At 28.2% G+C, this 15,077-nt stretch overlaps 3 protein-coding genes across 4 annotated transcripts in view; 2 read left to right on the top strand and 1 right to left on the bottom strand.

The window, feature by feature from the left end:
- The first annotated feature begins 1,659 nt into the window (after window positions 1-1,659).
- Window positions 1,660-4,495, top strand: LOC127287590 (uncharacterized). The gene is made up of 3 exons (XM_051314597.1): window positions 1,660-1,993; window positions 2,106-2,250; window positions 2,781-4,495. Exons 1-3 carry the CDS (start codon window positions 1,783-1,785, stop codon window positions 3,928-3,930), a joined length of 1,506 nt encoding a protein of 501 aa, XP_051170554.1. The 5' UTR covers window positions 1,660-1,782; the 3' UTR covers window positions 3,931-4,495.
- On the bottom strand, window positions 4,019-6,024 carry LOC127287591 (uncharacterized). Its single transcript, XM_051314598.1, has 3 exons — window positions 5,619-6,024; window positions 5,177-5,364; window positions 4,019-4,151 (listed from the first exon to the last, which is right to left on the bottom strand). Exons 1-3 carry the CDS (start codon window positions 5,951-5,953, stop codon window positions 4,072-4,074), a joined length of 603 nt encoding a protein of 200 aa, XP_051170555.1. The 5' UTR covers window positions 5,954-6,024; the 3' UTR covers window positions 4,019-4,071.
- A 1,004-nt stretch (window positions 6,025-7,028) lies between these two features.
- LOC127287588 (GPI ethanolamine phosphate transferase 1) overlaps window positions 7,029-15,077 on the top strand; it is a 64,969-nt gene continuing 56,920 nt past the window's right edge. The window contains exon 1 of one of the 2 annotated variants that reach the window (XM_051314593.1): window positions 7,029-7,406. In XM_051314593.1, coding sequence (XP_051170550.1) covers window positions 7,165-7,406 — 242 coding nt within the window. In that variant the 5' untranslated portion in view covers window positions 7,029-7,164. The remainder of the gene's footprint in view (window positions 7,407-15,077) is intronic. The other variant, XM_051314594.1, reaches the window with a different exon arrangement.

Below are 15,077 nucleotides of genomic sequence, written 5' to 3'. Positions count from 1 at the left end.
TTTATTATTTTAAAAAATAGATCTCGATAAATAAAAAATATTTTACAATTACACTTGGGTTCAAAAATTAATTTTTCAAAAGTTATGTTAAAAAAACTGATTCGCTCCATTGACTTCAATGCATTGCATGTCTTCCAACCAGCCACCATTTTGAAAAGTGACGTCACGCTACGTCACAAGTTGGACTGCCTTATTGTGCATGCATGCAGAAACATTTGGCCGGTCACAGTTCACCGAAATTTAGTGAATGTTTAGTAACTTTCTGGTTACAACAGAAATTTTTGGAAAATTACTAGAAAGTTACTAAACATTCACTAAATTTCGGTGAACTGTGACCGGCCAAATGTTTCTGCATGCATGCACAGTGCATGCATGAGATAGTGTGACCGTACCCTTAGCTAACAGTAAAAAATTACCTAATCAGGATAAACATGCTGATGAACCAGCTAATCACAGCAATTTCCGAAAACATCCTAAAGGTGAATACAGAATAGGCACAAAAGACAAGAAGTCCAAAAAAACCATGAGTGCAAAAGAGATAGCTAGACTACCTATCTCTCTTGCACTCATGGTTTGGTTGGTTTCTATTGTCCCCACTCGCCATTTGTCATAATTTTCGTCAATTACCACACCCTGTTTTAGTGATAATTTAGTAACTTTATTGTTAAAATTAAAAATTACTATAAAGTTACTAAATTTTTACTAGAGCAGGGTGCGATAGTTGACGAAAATTATAACAAATGGGCTGTTTCCGAATTGGTATTTTTAGCGAATACTTGATAAAGTGTATACTCGGGAAGTATGCAGTCCCTTTTTTTTCGCACGGAAAAACAAGGACATTGCATACTTCCCGAGTATACACTTTATCAAGTATTCGCTAAAAATACCAATTCGGAAAGGGCCTTGGGATATGAAATACTGCGATACGCCACCTGGTGATAGCCTTATTGTGGTGGCCAAGTTTTCATTTCGTCTTTCTCTAATATATGCTAAAGAAAGAGATAAAAACCAATATGGCTACCACAAGTGGGTTATTTTTCTCATGATTCCCTATGATTTCAGATCCCAATAGGCAGTGATGGGTTGTGACGCGTCACACGAAGTTTTGTACGTATAATACGTTTTCGACGTAATATATGTATAAAATGTATAAAACCATGTAGAAAACCACTGACATTTTGACATCTATATATGATCCTCTGATTTTTGCAATAACGAATTTTTCTTATCATTCTATTTAAATTAAAGTCTTAAAATAAAATAGAAATGGTCAGAAAAAGTAAAAGAAAATCTTTTAAAGAGGGTTTGCCCTGGGAGAGTGTAATGAATGATGTATTTTAATGAAGAATTTAAAATTGCCGCTCTTAAATCACGTGATCAAATGTAATATTGGCGAAGCAAAATGATGGAGTCGCCGCCCTGGTGAATGGCGGGAGAACTAGAGTTAGTGGAAAAAATTCAAATAATGTATGGAAAAAAGATTAATTATTTAAATAATTAATTCACTAATTGTTATGTCACCCTAAATATTGTAGAATTGTACAATGTAGTTTTTAATTTATCCTATAGAAAAGAAATCTTTCAAAAAAAGCTTATCCTTTTTAAATTATAGCGCGTTGTTCACGATCAGTACAAACATACATATATATGTATATCATATATGCATAGAATCACTCTAAACGACTTAACTTAGTTTATGTTCCTTTGCTTTGATTACAAAAGTTTTGTAATTGTTAATAAATAACAAATTGGTGATTTTTGCTCATATTTGTTAAAAAGAAAATGAAAATGTCTACAAGGAAACGTAGAATGTGTTACGTACCTCAGTGCGAAGTCAAGGAGAGTATAACTGAAAACATAAGTTTTCACAAGTTTCCAAAAAATGAACGTCAAAAAAAGCAGTGGTTAAAAATATTAAAAATGAAAAGCGAAAGTATCACAAAACACACACTGGTGTGTAGTAAACATTTTCTAAAGCAGGATTATTTTATTAGTAAGTCAAAAATTAAAGTTACCTTTTATATTTAGTAAATTAAAAGGAAGTAAGTCTTTCATCGAAATTTTATGCAAATATTTTACTAATCACTACAATATTTATTTTAAAGATGCCAATGGATTCAGAAGAGATTTAAAGAAAAATGTAGTTCCTTCATTATATTTACCTGTTACTTTAATTACACAAAAAATAAAAAATCAAAACACAATGAAGGAAAGAGAGATGCGAGTAATGAAACGTAATAACTCTAAGAGGTATAATATTTATTTTCCATATGTTATTAATAAAGTTTTTTGATTAAATTTAAAATGAAAATTATAAATAAAAAATACTTATATATATATATATAAAAGTGTTTGAAAAATAGAAAGCAAAACTTACAAATTATTCTTTTTTTAATGATTCGTTCTTTTATCGATAATTTTATTTTGTAGAGTACAATTTGAAAAATCATATTTTTCATTAGAACTGTAGGGTCAGTTAGGGTAATTAGAAACGAAAGATTTTTGAGCTTAATTTACATACAAATAAATATTTTCGACATCAATATTTCAATCTCAGGCTTAAAAATTGAAAATTGCGGTTACGTTATTGGTGAACATTAGAAATTCTGTTTCCAATTACCCTAAATGATCCTGTATATGATTTTTAGTTAAATAAAATATTATTTAACTTTTTTATTACTCTATTTTTTTCACTTTTTTACTTACCTGAATAAATAAATAACACTGAAAAATTAAATTATTTTTTATTTGTTTTTAATTGAATTTTTCACACTGTTTAGGTTTTTGAATTTGCATAAACTGCAACGTCTCCATAGAGATGATGAAGATATAGTCGATGTTGAAATGCATACAGAGTTGAAGGTGAATGATAACATTGAAAAGTCTATGGAAATTCAAGTGCAAAAGTGTAGTATGTGTCAAGGTACAAGAATAATTACGCGTAATATGAAGACAATTGAAAAAGTTATGTTTGACAAAGAAGTTCAAACGGAAAAGGAAACTTGCGACAAGTCTCTCCAAGTACAAGAAAGCTTCATTTTTTCCGATTTCTTAGACACAGACACTAAATTAAATACTGTCTCAGGTGTAACATCCTTCGATAATTTCGCCTATTTAAAATCTTCAATAGAAAAAGTGAAGAAAACAAATCAAATGGGAAAAGCGACTTCCAAATTGAATTTAAAAGACCAAATTATTTTAACTTTAGCAAAGTTGAAGTTAAATTTAAGTTTCGCTTGTTTAGCCATTCTTTTTAGGGTATCTCGCCAAACATGCAGAAATGAATTCTATACCATGCTTGGATTACTAAGTGCGTGTTTGTCGCCTCTTATTCGATGGCCTCCAAAAGATGAAATTTTAGAAAATATGCCAAAATGCTTCAAATTTTTTCCATCGACACGAGTTATTTTTGACGGAACCGAAATACCCATTCAAAAAAGAAAATGTTTAAAATGTAGAATCGCGACTTATTCACAGTATAAAAGTGGACATACTGTTAAATTTATTGTAGGAATAACTCCATCAGGTCTAATATCTTTCGTCAGTGATTCATATGCAGGACGTGCCTCCGATAAACAAATAATTGTTGAATCTGGTATTCTTGATAAATTGATTCCTGATGAAGATAGTGTAATGTGCGATAAAGGTGTGTTAATCCAAAATGAGTGTAAAAAGCGTAAAATTAAATTAATTATGCCCTGCTCTAAGAGTAAAATTGTTGTACAATTCTCACCACAGGAAGCGAATTTAAATCAAAAAATTGCTTCAGCGAGAGTACATGTAGAAAGATCGATTCAACGTTTAAAAATTTTCAAAATTTTGAAAGGTCCCTTAAGTTGGGATGTAGTTTCTTGGAGTCCTGAAATAATGCGTGTTATCTGTGGACTTGTAAACCTTTCACCTCCGATATTAAAAGAAGACAAGTTTTAATAGGAAAAAAGTTTTTTCGTTTTTTTTTTATCTTAAATTTCATTTTTATTGTTAAGTGTATTCTGCATATTAAAAACATTTCTAAAAAATAAAAAGTATAAAACTTTAAAATTTGAGAAATTTTTAAAAACTTATATTGCATTAAACCCTCGGTAAATTTAATTTTTTACTGGTTTCTCTCACTCGAGCCATATGTATTGCTGCCTCACATAGTGGTACTCCTATAAGCAGCAACATATAAAAAATAAAATAACCAAAATTGCACTTTTATTAAAAAATTTAATGTTATTTTTTCAAAAAAAAATTAAAATGTTAAAGTTTTTGAAAATGTTGATACATTGAGTTTTGAAAATTTTTAAATACATAAATAACATTGAATATATATCTTGGAAGAATTGATATACTTTCCAAGTTATTAAGGACGTTTATTCTAGAAAAGCAGATTTTTAGAAAAAAATTTACAATTGTTATTTAAAAAGTAGAAATATTATTATTATTTTCTGAAAGAATAAATGTCAATTTTCTAGAAAAAAATTTAATTATTTAAACATTATTCAAGTAATCAAAACATTTTCATATCGCTTTTTGCCGATTTTTTAAAAATGATTCGATTTGAATCAATGATGGTTTATTTTCTCTATAGAAAATAATAGTAATTTGTTTCAAAAATATTTCACTCTTTTTGAACAAATGACTATATTTTCAAAACGGTAAATTTGTAAAGAATCATTTTCTGAAAAATAAGCAATCATTGATTCAAATCGAATCATTTTTAAAAAATCGGCAAAAAGCGATATGAAAAATGTTTTGATTACTTGAATAATGTGTAAATAATTAATATTTTTCTAGAAAATTGACCTTTATTCTTAAAAAAATTAATAATATTTTTACTTTTTAAAAACAATTTTAATTTTTTTCTGAAGGTCTGCATTTCGGGTATAAACGTCCTTAACATTTTTTTTAAGTTAAGTAGTTTTAAGTTACTTAAGTTTATTTTCTAACTATAACTCAAAGTTTCTTTCATATGTAACATTAAATTTTTTGTAAAACTCTAGATATTTATATAAAAAACGTGAAGCTTTCGTTTGTAATAATAAAAAAAGTAGATACATTCACCGTCTCAAAATGAATGTGACTGAAAACAACTTTGTAAAAAATAAAATATACTTATAATGAATAGTTAGAATTTCGAGTATTATTAAACTTCACCTTTTCTTATGCAAAGTCTAATTTATTAATTTTATACCCGAAAGTAGCGATTGTAGAATATCGTCTTCCAGATCTTGTGTCATTTTTACGATTGTCTGCTTTTTTTGATAGTGACATAAATTATTTATGGATACACCCGTAACAAAATTTGCCTTCTTTTTCCATTTACCCCAATTTTGTTGTAAATCGGTACAACTTAAATTCGGCAAGTTCTCTAGCCCTATACTGGAACATATATATGTATATATAAATAAAATTTGGCATGAAAAAATGAAAAAAAGCAATATAAAATACATATATCAAAAGACACTTTGAAAATTCTTCTTCATATGTATATGAAAAAATTCCACAATTTACATCTAACAATTACACTCATTAAAAGAATTAGAATTGTTGAAAAATTTTATTTATTTTGTAAAATTTTCAAAGTTACTGTCTTTTTGGCAAATCATTTTAATAAATTTTTCTTCCCAACTGACCGATTTATATACATCAAAGTTCCAAATACGTGCTTGCATTTACCATTTGCTCCAGCTATACAAGAGCAATAAGGTATCATACTTTTTTTTTTAATTGTGATTACCACTTTGTAACAAGTTGTTTTATCTCGACAAGAAGACATACAAAGAGAAACAATTTTCATTTTGTCACTTACACGACTTTCAAAGCCACATTGAATAATACGTTTGTTTATTAATATTTGTTCTCCTTCTTTCAATGGGCGTTTTAAACCTCCTGCAAATTTAAAAATGTTTGCAAGACTAATATTTTTAATCATTATACATATACTACTCAAAAAATAATTTGTAAACATCTGACTGTAACGCAGAAATGTAAATATTTAGACGTCATAGCTCGTGTATGTATACATATATATGTATGTTTGTACTGATCGTGAACAACGCGCTATAATTTAAAAAGGATAAGCTTTTTTTGAAAGATTTCTTTTCTATAGGATAAATTAAAAACTACATTGTACAATTCTACAATATTTAGGGTGACATAACAATTAGTGAATTAATTATTTAAATAATTAATCTTTTTCCCATACATTATTTGAATTTTTTCCACTAACTCTAGTTCTCCCGCCATTCACCAGGGCGGCGACTCCATCATTTTGCTTCGCCAATACATCGTGTAGAAAACTTGGCACGTAATATACGTAGTATTATACACGTAGAAAACCACGTATTATACGTCATGTATTATACGTACCCATCACTGCCAATAGGTTGGTTTCTATTGCCCCTAATCGCCATTTGTCATAATTCTCGTCAACTACCTCACTCTGTTCTAGTAAAAATTTAGTGACTTTATTGTTGAAATTAAAAGTTACTATAAAGTTACTAAATTTTTACTAGAGCAGAGTGCGGTAGTTGACGAGAATTATGACAAATGGCGAGTGTGGGGCCAATGGAAACCAACCAAAATGGTTATGACGTAATGAATGTATTTTTTTGAAACAATCAAAAAATTACCTTACTATTACGTCATAACCATTTTCTTTCCACATGTAAACGTAGAAGAGAAATATTCTATTTTGCACAATGCAAAATGTAAAACACAAGCTGCAAAATTTCCTTTTGTAATATTTGCCGTAAGAGACTCCATTTTCATTGGTTAAGGCGCTTGTATACCTCACCGATCCCGAGTATACTTCTGTCGTGTACCATTGGAGTAAAAGAGACAAAAGATATTTCTGTCTCTTTTACTCCAATGGTACACGACAGAAGTATACTCGGGATCGGTGAGGTATACATGCGCTTTTAAAATCTATTCTGCTAATCTGCTCACTATGACAGAGCCCTAAAGCCGTCATCCGGCATGCGTCCATCTTGAATTTTCCCCCACTTGTTCAGGTGTGAAGTTGAATAGAAGCACTTATGAAGTATGTTACGTACTCATCCCTGGTGCTTATCCGGCACCTGTCAAATCAAAGAAAAATGAAAACATTGTTTGATATTAACGTACAGTTTTGACACTCGGCTATGTCAAAAGTCATTTAAGAAGAATATTAATGTTAAAATGAGCGCAATGTACTTGTCTGGAAGAAAGTACAAAGTGATTAGTAGTTGGGGAATTTTTGCATTAATTATACATTTAATTCTTTTATGGGGTGTCTTGGATATCAATTTTCATTCTCCAATAATACAAAATTTGTCAAGAATATCAGTTACCGAAAATGGACCAGCGAAAAGAATTTTAATTTTTGTAGCTGACGGTCTACGGTTTCGTACATTTTGGGATAATCGTCCACCTTATTTAAGGTAAGATTTATTACTATTAATAAAATGTGATTGAGTATAGCATAACCACGTTTGAAATACGTAAACATTAACACGACCAAAACTCCGAAAAGCCACGTGACCAAAAATTTGCTACAATTTGTGCCATGATCCGCGCAGGTTCGCACGACCAATCAACGCTTGGAACAAACGACGTCTGGCTTTAAAGTTTGCGCGCTATAGTACACATTGAATTCTAAGTACATAAAAAGTACATTTCAGATATGAATTTTTTTGAGTTCAGAAGCTTCTGGAGATATTTTCAGGCTTGGAAGTGACATAGTTTTTTACTTTTTTGGTCAAGGCTACTTTTTTAATACTAATTTTGGCAAAAAGTTACTAAATGCTACTTTTTTCCAAAAAAGGGTAAAAAAATTGACAGAATTAAAGAATTTAATTTTTTTGCTTCTTCGTGGAAGAAGCTTTGTAGTCTTTTCGTTTATAAAATTTTTAAAAATGGTAAAAACAAATTTTCCTCTATATAGAAACATGTTACATGAGATCCTGATCAATTGTCCGGATGTATGTATGTGTGTATGCCCGCACAGCACCGAAACTTTCCTAAAGATTTATTTGAAATGTTCGGAATATTTAATTGTAAAGTTTAGTGAAAATTGTGTTAAAATGTCCTGATTAAATAAATGTTCAGGAAAGTTTCGCGCTAAACATTTATTTAAGTTGGACATTTAAATCTTTACACAATTTTCACTGAACATTGCAATTAAATATTCCGTACATTTCAAATAAATCTTTAGGAAACTTGGGGTGTATATGTCTTTTTTGTGAACACGATATCTTTAACAGGTTTTAATGGATTTTGATAAAATTTGGTAGGCTTATTTATTATATTAATCTCTGAAAAATTACCAGAGGATTTTTAAAAATACCCCCAAAAAAAAATTTTATCGTCTTTTTTACAAAATTTTTTTTTAATTGAAAAAATTTTTAAATAGAAAAATTTAAGGTTATATATAATAAAATCGTCTTCTTTACGTCAAGACGAATCGATTGGTATATATAAAGTATAGATTTGATTTAAATTTAAAGAATTAATGAAAATTAAAAAAACCAAAAATTCCTATTTTAGCTAACAAATTTTGTGTTTATTTAAATTCAAGTTAATACATAAAATAATTGTATTCCTTGCATTGTAACGAATCGATTCGTATATATAAAGTATATGTTACACCAAAAATTAATTAAAATTTTCTTAATTTTTCAAAACATTTAATTAATTTAAAACAGTTTCCAACTTGAGGTGTATCAAGTTAGAAAAACAACTTTCGTAAAATCAAAAATCTCATATTGGAGAATTTGCCGCTAATTATTCGTGAAATTCCCAATTTTGCTGTTTATGATTTTTTAAAAAAACAGGTTGCACTGCTAACTTGATATCAAGTTAGCAGTGCAACCACTGTAAATGAAAGGATAAAAAAAATCTGACCACACATGATTTTACCGTAAATTTGCCGTAATCAAATCCCACAATTAGTTTCTCAAAATATTTAAAAATGACACTAAACTTCACAATATTCTATCAGAATTTTCTAAAATTTATATTCTTTCATCTTCACAATCATTTTAATATAATTAGTAAGTCGAAAACGACTTCTTTAAACGAAGCTGAAGAACGCAACGTTTATATAAACGATTTTTAAAGAAATAATTTTTTAAAATAAAAAATTCTATAATTTTTTGCCTAAAAAATATTTTTTTATAATTTGATGATTAATGAAAACTACAAGAAATATTGTTTAGGCAAAAAGTTATAGAGTTTTTCATTTTAAAAAATTATTTCTTTAAAAATCGTTTATATAAACATTGCGTACATCAGCTTCGTTTATTTAACAATAAATCTATATACTTAACTAGGGATGGAAAGGGGAAACGAAAAGTCGACTTTCGACTTTACAATCGACTTTAAGTCTTTCGACTTTTTAAAGTCGACCGAAGTCGACTTTGTAAACAAAGTCGACTTTTTATCGACTTTTTTTGAAATCATATTTTTTTTAAGAATATTCATTTATAACTTATAAATAATTATCTCTGAATCATTTTTTTAAGAAAAATCTAATTTGATGAATTTAAATTTAATTACAATAAGTAATACTTAACTATGAAAGGAAAAATCCAGAATAAACATTTTTAATGTAATTGATTATATTTCTACATTAATGGTAAAAACATTCTATTTTAAAATATTAAAATAATTCTTTATCATCTAATTATAATTATAATTCAATCGAAATTATTGTTATTAAATATTATTTAAATATTCTTATTAAAACACATTTCCTTTTTACATTCTGTACACTGCACTTTACTGCCATCACCAATTTTTGAAAAATAAATCCAAACAGCACTAGGACCCATGTGCTTAATATTTAATTAAAAATAATGTCGTGCAACACAATGTACGAAAAATAATATATAACGTCCCGAAAACCGTTAGTCCACAGTGTCGTCATGCGTCCCAAGAAGCACGTAATATAACCTCAATATCAAGGTAATATTACATGTAAGATTCGTAATATAACGTTGTAATATTACAGTAATCTTACAGTGATCTTAAAATGTCCGCCTCAAGGTAATATTACCGGTAATGTTACTGTAATATTAGGCGCTAATATTAAGGTAATATTACAGTAATATTTCAGTAATATTATACCGGTATAATATTACGGCCGTAATATTAAGGTAATATTACAAGAGAATATTACAGTAATATTATAGGGAACATTTCTTTACGAAAAAAATCTACCCATCCAGGGAATCGAACCCCGAACTCAAAGCACACGAGTCCAGAGTTTTACCAACAAGCCAAATTGACTTATAATATATTTACGTTTTTTATGCTTATGAATAACTCAAATCAGTCTGTAATATTACTGTAATATTACCGTTAATATTACAGTAATATTCCCGGTAATATTACCTTGAGGCGGACATTTTAAGATCACTGTAATATTACAGCGTTATATTACGAATCTCACGTGTAATATTACCTTGATATTGAGGATATATTACGTGCTTCTTGGGGTGTTTATCACGTGTCAGTTGTTTTTTATGTTGACAGAAAGTCGAGAAGTCGACCGACGAAGATCGAATTTCATCGACTTCGACCGAATCAAAGTCGACCGCGAAAAGTCGACTTTTCAGTATCGAAAGTCGACTTTCGACTAAAGTCGAAGTCGACTTTTCCATCCCTATACTCAACTATCAGATTAACGACCAAATTCCTGATAAAAAACCGACCAATCGAATCTTATTTCTGACAAAGATTTTAGACTCTACTGTTACATGTATACGTTTTTAATTCTTACAAAAATCAAATATTTTATTTGGCGTAGTTTTTCTTTACAAATAATTAAATTAGCTGAAACGGTAAATATCTATGGCACAGAAAAATTGTCAAAATTATTTCTGACCTATATTTTTCCACTGTTCTACTATCTTTTTAAATATTTATAAGTCAAATTATTTATTTGACGTACTTATTCTTCACGAATAATTAAATTAGCTGCTACGGCAAAATTCCAATGCATAGAAAAAGTGTCATAATTATTTCTGACCCAGATTATCGACTGTTTTGTTAACTTTTTATCATATTAAGGCCAGGTCCAAGTGAGGCAGCGCCATCTACATTGATACTAAAATTTTGGAAAATTTTTAACAGCCTTTTCTTGAAAACAAGATGGTAAAATGCTTTTTCCTTTATGGATAATTGATTATTGACAAGATATACACCAGCTAAAACTTTTTTTTAGTTAAAATAATAAAAAAAATTTCATGTCAATAAATTAAATATGAGCACTTTTTTCACAAAAACTGTAACAGTACTTTCTCAGAAATTACAATCAAAAATGCAATTTCCATTTGGAAAATTAATAAACGCTAAAAAATACACGACCTAAGATTTACCAATCACGAAAATAACAAAAAAAATTTTATTAAATATTTAACATATTGATACTGCTTTACTGATTGTGACAGCCGTTTGGTAGATTATGTATTTCAGGTGATAGCAACAGTGCCAATCTCCTCCTTTCGGCAAAACCGCGAAACGTCTGGTGACATATATGACCTGCCAAACGGCTGTCATAATGAGTAAAATATGTTATGTTAAAATACTTTTTTTTGTTATTTTCGTGATTGGTAAATCTTAGGTCGTGTATTTTTTAGCGTTTATTAATTTTCCAAATGGAAATTCCATTTTTGATTGTAATTTCTGAGAAAGTACTGTTACAGTTTTTGTGAAAAAAGTGCTGATATTTAATTTATTGACATGAAATTTTTTTTATTATTTTAACTCAAAAAAAGTTTTAGCTGGTGTATATCTTGCCAATAATCAATTATCCATAAAGGAAAAATCATTTTACCTTCTTGTTTTCAAGAAAAGGCTGTTGAAAATTTTCCAAAATTTTAAATTCAATATAGATGGCGCTGCCTCATTTGGACCTGGCCTTAATTATAAAACAAATTGAAGTATGAATTGCTATCTCATGAGAAATGTACTATTTGTATTCATTCAATGAAGACTTGGCTTCCTCATGGAGATTTTTCGTGATAAATTTAGGATAATTATAATATAATTAAAAGGTTCACAAATAGGTCAGTCGAATTGTTTTTCAATATTTTCTAAGTTGGTTATGATTATTTTTAAGTTACCAAAAGATTTTTAAGCAAATAATGCAAAAATGTCAATGTTTCAAAATTTTCAAATAATAATAACTCTGAATAGAATAACAGGGAAATGTTTGCTAATAGGTCAAAAGATGCGTCTTGAAAAACTCTACAAAACTAGGGATAAACATGCATTGGTGTCAATAAATTTATTCCCAAGCAGCACGTAATATAACCTCAATATCAAGGTAATATTACATGTAAGATTCGTAATATAACGTTGTAATATTACAGTAATCTTACAGTGATCTTAAAATGTCCGCCTCAAGGTAATATTACCGGTAATGTTACTGTAATATTAGGCGCTAATATTAAGGTAATATTACAGTAATATTTCAGTAATATTATACCGGTATAATATTACGGCCGTAATATTAAGGTAATATTACAAGAGAATATTACAGTAATATTATAGGGAACATTTCTTTACGAAAAAAATCTACCCATCCAGGGAATCGAACCCCGAACTCAAAGCACACGAGTCCAGAGTTTTACCAACAAGCCAAATTGACTTATAATATATTTACGTTTTTTATGCTTATGAATAACTCAAATCAGTCTGTAATATTACTGTAATATTACCGTTAATATTACAGTAATATTCCCGGTAATATTACCTTGAGGCGGACATTTTAAGATCACTGTAAGATTACTGTAATATTACAGCGTTATATTACGAATCTCACATATAATATTACCTTGATATTGAGAATATATTACGTGCTTCTTGGGTTTTAAGTTATGGTCAAAAAACGCTTTTTTCTAATTTTTAAAAATTCCCTGGCGGAATGGTTGAACGCGGATCGGACGCCGTTGCGTCCAATTCGCGTCTGATCGCGGACGCTCTTGTATTTTTGTTATTTTTAACCTTTAAATAATGAAAAAAGGGTAAAAAATTATTAGAAACTTTAAAAAAAGTATTAAAGAATCAAATAATACCATATTTATGCATGATTAATGGAAAATAAGTTAAAAATTAATACTTAAAAAAAGGTAAATATGTGAAAGTTTATCATGAAATTTGTGTGCAATTTAACTAAATGTGTTGTTTACAGGAAATAATATTAAAAAAGAACATTAAAAAAGTAAATTTCTACAAATTAGAATTACTATTTTTGACAGAAATTAATTAAAATAAAAGTAATAAAAATAAATGTTCCAACAATAAGAATTTACCGACAACAAGGCGTAAGTTCATGTGGTGAAATGCTTGATGGCAGCACATAAACTAATCAAATCTTTTTAAATGGAACATGTAGAAAGAGAATCTCAAAACTTATAATCGAATGCAAAACTCGTTTGTCACATTTCACTAAAAATTCATCACGCTTAGGTTATAGAGGGCTCTGATGTCAAATTTAATAATAATAATTTTTAAAAATTAATAATAATAACCAATAAATTATTTTTTTAGATTTATCTCAAATTTAAGAATCGGGGATTTTAGAGGGCACTAATATCGAAGTTAATAATAATAATAATTTTGAAAAATTCAAAATGTCTAAAAATTTTTTATTTAAATTTCTTTATAATTCACCACTCGGCGATTATAGATGGCGCTGATGTCAAATTTAATAATAAAATTTGTTTAAAATTAAATATGGTGGCAAAAAGAAAGTTTTTCAGATTATTCTAAAAATAATTATTTTAAGGTATATAGAGGGCGCTGAGGTAGAATTTTATAATTTTCAAAAATTCAAAATGGCGATCAAAAAATAGATTTTTAAAATTTTTCTAAATATAGTCGTTTAGTGATATAGAAAGCGCTGAGGTAGAGTTTCATAATTTAAAAAGTGCAAAATGGCGGCAAAAAATGTTTTTTCAGTTTTTTTTAAAACCTAAGATGCAAATCATTTTAAGGTTATGTTTGTCGTAATTTTATCTTAATTAAAAGTTTATTTTTTATTATGTAAAGTGAAATCAGTTTTAATTGAATATTTTCAATGTTTTGAAGATTTAAACACCAATAATTTATATTGACAGTTGATTCCCTTTGTGTATTTTTACTTTAAAAATCACAAACATAAGCTACAATTTTTTGATTAGGTACTATTTTGAATTTCCGAAAATTATTACTATTATTAAATTCGAGAGCAATGCTCTTTAAAACCCCTGAGCGATAAATTTTAAAGAAATTAAACAAACAATTTAAGGGTAGCTATCTCGAATTTTTGAAAAATATTAAATTTTACCTCTAAATGATGGTTTTTAGAATAATTTAAAAATACTTTCTTTCTGCCACCATTTTTAATTTTAATCAAATTTTATTATTAAATTTGACATCAGCGCCATCTATAATCGCCGAGTGGTGAATTATAAAGAAATTTAAATAAACAATTTTTAGACATTTTGAATTTTTCAAAATTATTATTATTAATTTCGATATTAGTGCCCTTTAAAATCCCCGATTCTTAAATTTGAGATAAATCTAAAAAAAAGATTTATTGGTTATTATTATTAATTTTTAAAAATTATTATTATTAAATTTGACATCAGAGCCCTCTATAACCTAAGCGTGATGAATTTTTAGTGAAATGTGACAAACGAGTTTTGCATTCGATTATAAGTTTTGAGATTCTCTTTCTACATGTTCCATTTAAAAAGATTTGATTAGTTTATGTGCTGCCATCAAGCATTTCACCACATGAACTTACGCCTTGTTGTCGGTAAATTCTTATTGTTGGAACATTTATTTTTATTACTTTTATTTTAATTAATTTCTGTCAAAAATAGTAATTCTAATTTGTAGAAATTTACTTTTTTAATGTTCTTTTTTAATATTATTTCCTGTAAACAACACATTTAGTTAAATTGCACACAAATTTCATGATAAACTTTCACATATTTACCTTTTTTTTAAGTATTAATTTTTAACTTATTTTCCATTAATCATCCCAGTAAAAAAAGATTTATTGAGCAAGCGATTTGGCTGATTGAGCAAGCCGTCTGCCCAATTGTCTAAACGACATT

This window comes from Leptopilina boulardi, unplaced genomic scaffold, assembly GCF_019393585.1.
Source record: "Leptopilina boulardi isolate dan_hultmark-lab unplaced genomic scaffold, ZJU_Lbou_2.1 LbouV2_371, whole genome shotgun sequence".
Classification (NCBI taxonomy): domain Eukaryota; kingdom Metazoa; phylum Arthropoda; class Insecta; order Hymenoptera; family Figitidae; genus Leptopilina; species Leptopilina boulardi.
Note: the sequence above shows the minus strand (reverse complement) of the source record. Positions and strands in the feature narration are given on the sequence as shown.

Bases quoted from the DNA above. Each gene is read 5' to 3' on its own strand.
- LOC127287591 (XM_051314598.1), bottom strand. From the start codon at position 5,953: ATGTTTACAAATTATTTTTTGAGTAGTATATGTATAATGATTAAAAAT. The intron at 5,365-5,618 runs GTCAGTTGGGAA...TATATGTTCCAG, and splicing joins ACTTTGATGTATATAAATCG to TATAGGGCTAGAGAACTTGC. The intron at 4,152-5,176 runs GTATAAAATTAA...TGCTGCTTATAG, and splicing joins TCTACAATCGCTACTTTCGG to GAGTACCACTATGTGAGGCA.
- LOC127287590 (XM_051314597.1), top strand. From the start codon at position 1,783: ATGAAAATGTCTACAAGGAAACGTAGAATGTGTTACGTACCTCAGTGC. The intron at 1,994-2,105 runs GTAAGTCAAAAA...TTTATTTTAAAG, and splicing joins AAAGCAGGATTATTTTATTA to ATGCCAATGGATTCAGAAGA. The intron at 2,251-2,780 runs GTATAATATTTA...CACACTGTTTAG, and splicing joins AAACGTAATAACTCTAAGAG to GTTTTTGAATTTGCATAAAC.